The sequence below is a fragment of the Haplochromis burtoni genome, unplaced genomic scaffold (assembly GCF_018398535.1).
Source record: "Haplochromis burtoni strain Fernald_Lab_line unplaced genomic scaffold, NCSU_Asbu1 Contig_183, whole genome shotgun sequence".
Taxonomy (NCBI): Eukaryota; Metazoa; Chordata; class Actinopteri; order Cichliformes; family Cichlidae; genus Haplochromis; species Haplochromis burtoni.
The window spans coordinates 940,202-944,462 of record NW_024582544.1 but is presented as its reverse complement, the minus strand read 5'-3'; the positions used below and the strand labels follow the sequence as shown (position 1 = coordinate 944,462).

Below are 4,261 nucleotides of genomic sequence, written 5' to 3'. Positions count from 1 at the left end.
AAGATGACATTTTAAGATGTTTTCAAGGAATTGTTTTTTAATACCACATTTAGTTAATACTCTTCTGCTCAGCAGTTTGGGGTCTTTTAGAAAAGAAAAGCACAAAATTAATTGATGTAAAATTCTGTATACTCCAATTAATGAATCATTAATAATGAACTATTAGCATAATATCTTGATATGTTTTAATAAAGTTTGACTCGAACTGCTGCTAAATGTAAAGAACCTCAAAACTGTAAAACCCCAAATCTAAAAAAGTTGTTTTTGCAGTGCAGTAAAAATCACATAAGGGTAACTTGAAAAGTGTTTACTCTGATTACACAAACAGTATGCAGAAGTAGATGATGGACAATAGGTACTGATTTGTAAATGACTGTATATTTCTAACTAACTAGGGAGCTCATTCTGTTTCTCTTGACAATACTTCCTTGAAAAAAGGCAGATGCGAAATGTAAATGTGAGGTCAGAGGTCAAATGTGACATCATGTTTTAAACTTTTATATGGTATTTTCTATTATGTTGACAATCTACATCACACTTGGTTACAAGGATTTTTGTCAATTTTCAACCAATAAACCTTGACCTTGAAGACCTTGGTGGATGTCAGCCAAATTCTAACCATAGTAGGAGCACTGGTTAAAATCCAGTGTCTCAGATGGTGCATCAGTATCTGTGAAAGGTACATGCAGGTCTTAGACCAACGTAACATCCCATCCACATGATTTAAGGGAAGGTGCTGCATCAGGACAGTTATTTACTGATGCAAATCTCACATAACAGCACAGCCTCTTATTACTGCCTTCAAATTCAAAAGGAGCTAATACTTTTCTTAAAATGTTCCATTCACTCAGTTCAAACACTTGACATGTTTTCCATGTTATATTGTGAGTAAAATACATGTTTATGAATCGTCGTAAATTCTGTTTTATTTACATTTTACACAGTTCACCAACTTTTTTGGAATCGGGGTTGTTCAGTCGTTGGAAAAGCAGTGGAAACAATGAGCTGATCTTTGTAAGAATAATATGTGTTTTTCCGCAGCCTGGGACTGTGACAAATAAAGGGATACAATATGATGTGGTAACTAAAATGTCAGAATTTATTAACAAAGAAAAAAATGAACAGAACGTGTATTCATCCACCAGTCTGTAAAGTGACGATGTAGATCAGGAGTCTCAAACTTAAACGAGCTGTGGGCCACTGTTGGCACCGTCATCTGGAGGGCCACTTTATTGTTCAAGTAGTACAAACAAACAAATAGGACAACACCCACAAATATTTTAAAAATGTAGTGTTGTTTTTTTTTAAATTTCAAATATTGTATAACAAGACAAAAAATGGAATTCATTAAACTACCAAATAAACAAATTGGTACCCTCTTTCTGGCAGCACTTCTGCTATAATTTTGTTCGTGTTTAACAAAATAAAAATGCAGACATAAGCGTTCACATTAGTTTTTGACTGCTAGTGAAGATTGTTTTCTTTACAAAAACTCTCTCACTGAACTAACACAGCCAATCCCTCAGCATATATGTACTCTCTGCTCATATTGCCTTCATATCAATTAATTATTTGCTTTTTAAATAACTTATTTTAAAATTGCAACAACAAACAAATCCTCTCCAACAAAAAAAAGCAACTTCAAGGGCCAACTGCACTATTCTTCACGTCAGTATATGGGCCACAGCAAAAACAAAACAATTATTCAGTTATTATTATCAATATAATTATTTATCTTAGTATTAACAAAATAATTTATCATCTTTAATGAACCCTCCTGTTGTCCTGTCCTGTCGTACAGCTACGTAAAAGGCAGTGCTGTTATGTAAGATGTGCATCAGTAAACACATGTTGCATGTTTGCTGATGTAATTTCGTCACGCTTGGGCAAAATATAGTCTGTGGGCCAGACAGGCCTGCAGGCCTATCCACGTATATCCAAAAGCGAAAATGAAAATATCCTCAAACATCTACAAAAGCAGGTTTATGACAATTGAATTACATTTAGACAGAAAGTGAATGAGACAGGTGAAAGGATGCCAGGATACATAACAACAGTACAGCATGGTAAAAAGAAAGCACACCCTCTTTTAGTTCTACACTTTTATTTGTCAGGACATAATAAAAAATTAAGTGATCCAGGTTTTAAAATTAGTTAAATAAATCCTCAGATGAACAACACATAACCTATTGCACCATCACACTGCATGATTCAGTAGTTTTTAGAACCACCTTTAGGAGGAATAACTTGAAGTAAGTATTTTCATGCATGGCAAGTACACGAAAAAAATGCTGGGAAATGTTCAGGAACACAGGATAAACTGGACTTGTGAGTGTTTACAAAAACTGTGGGAGCTAATTATGAAGCAAAGAGTTTATTAACTGTTTATAAAACTTTAAAAAGTTAATAAAAGTTGATCTGAGGCAAGGTGGACTCCTCATTCCTCTCCTACCTTCACCGAAACTTCCTTTAAGCCGTGTTTGTGGTCAAACTCACGTTCAGTGGGTGGAGCATCAGCAGCCTGAAGCAGCAGAGTTTGGGATTTTTCTCTCCTGTGGCCGATCAACACAATTTAAAAACTGGTATAAAGTCCACACTTTCCCCGTCAGTTGTTCCGTCTGTCCTGCTCACATCTCCAATGGTTGTACACGTTGTCATTAACGTGGCTTCACTCCACATCAGCCACGCTGCTTTGCTAGCTAAAACACCGGTGTCGGCACATAAGGACGCTGTCATAGCCTGTCAACGACATTGATTAGCTGTGTATATACAAATGTGAATCGCATCATTGGCTGGACTATGGGATTAGGTGGCATCGTTCTAATCCCATACGGGAGCAGACAGTCACATACTGACTAACACTGCAAAACAGAACTGTTAAACTTTTAATTTTAATTTCAATTCAGGTTAGATTTTTTTTGTGTGTGTGCGCAACGCAGATTTTGTGTGCGCAGAGACCGTGCCAGCAGTGCGCAATTGGGCACGCGCGCAGCTTAGAGGGAACATTGCTTAAAAGTAAGTTTAATCACATCAGCTGTTATAGGCGCTGTGAACGCATCTTGTCTCCAGGCCTTTCTGTGTGAAGTTTGCATGTTCTCCCCGTGCCTGTGTGGGTTTCCTCTGGGCAACATGTAAAACAACTACCGGTATGTAGAATTATGCAACCAAAAGCAAAAATGTTCTGAATCACATTTAGTGTTATATTTAAGACTATCCTAATAGATGTTTGGGATTCAGGTATTTGTATTAAGTTTGATTTTGCATGACCATTTGTAAGTAATGGCTGGTGCTGCTCTCTCAAAGTGTGGGGTAGGAAACAGTTAAAACAGTTTAACACACTCCAGTATCTGTATTTACATTTAGGCTATAAAGTCATTTATACCTGAATTGATGCATCAAACAGGTACATTAAAAAAATCACCATAAGCAGAAGTGCGTCTTCTTATCTATTAAACTTCTTGTGCAGCAGCTGTGGCATTTTGTTTTTTGTGTCCAGTTTGTTTCAAAAGAAGAAGTTATAGAGAGATTTTACTACAGAGCCACAATAGGAGGAAACATAGTTGGAAGTAGATTTTAACTGTTGTCAGTCCACAGTCACCATATCGCAATCCAATAGAGCACTTTTCAATGTGGGAGAACAAATGAGAGAGCAAAGAGTTTTGCTTTGAGCCAGATACAGCAAAACTGATTGGAGACTCTTCACAGTACAAAGGTTCAAAACATACTGTGAAAGCTGCACAACAGATTCTGAAGGCAAGAAGTGTTTTGTTTGTTACCTGATATTTTGTAATGTGAATGCTATATTTATTCCTTTTTATGGCCATGGCAGATACAATGTTATGTCTGTTCACAAAAGTAAACATAAAGGCAAATGTGCAGTCAAGGAATCTTTAAATTGAACTCAATCACCTGACGGTACAGCGAAGAAACAGAAGGAAATAGGAACGCTTGCTTGACTCCATGTTTTGTTGTCAGAAGTGGCAACAATTGTAGAGTGTTGGACTCAAAGCTGCTGATATCATCTCAAACAGGAACATAACTAAATGAGCTGAAGTGAAGCCTGCTCAGATTCAGAGAGGGAGCAGAGAGAAAAACACATCCACACAGCACAGATGCTCAGACGCTTCACTACAGTGTCAGGGATGATGAAGATGAAACTGCTTCTTGTTGCCATTCTGATGATTATTCTACCAGCGATGGAGGTCATTGGTGTTGGACCAGCCCCACCTGGACAACCAGATGCATGGCTAACAACAACAGG

The 4,261-nt window shown here is 37.3% G+C and overlaps 1 protein-coding gene across 1 annotated transcript in view; it reads left to right on the top strand.

The window, feature by feature from the left end:
* Window positions 1-4,000: 4,000 nt before the first annotated feature.
* LOC102313307 overlaps window positions 4,001-4,261 on the top strand; it is a 6,956-nt gene continuing 6,695 nt past the window's right edge. The window contains exon 1 of the mRNA XM_042225802.1: window positions 4,001-4,257. Coding sequence (XP_042081736.1) covers window positions 4,113-4,257 — 145 coding nt within the window. The 5' untranslated portion in view covers window positions 4,001-4,112. The remainder of the gene's footprint in view (window positions 4,258-4,261) is intronic.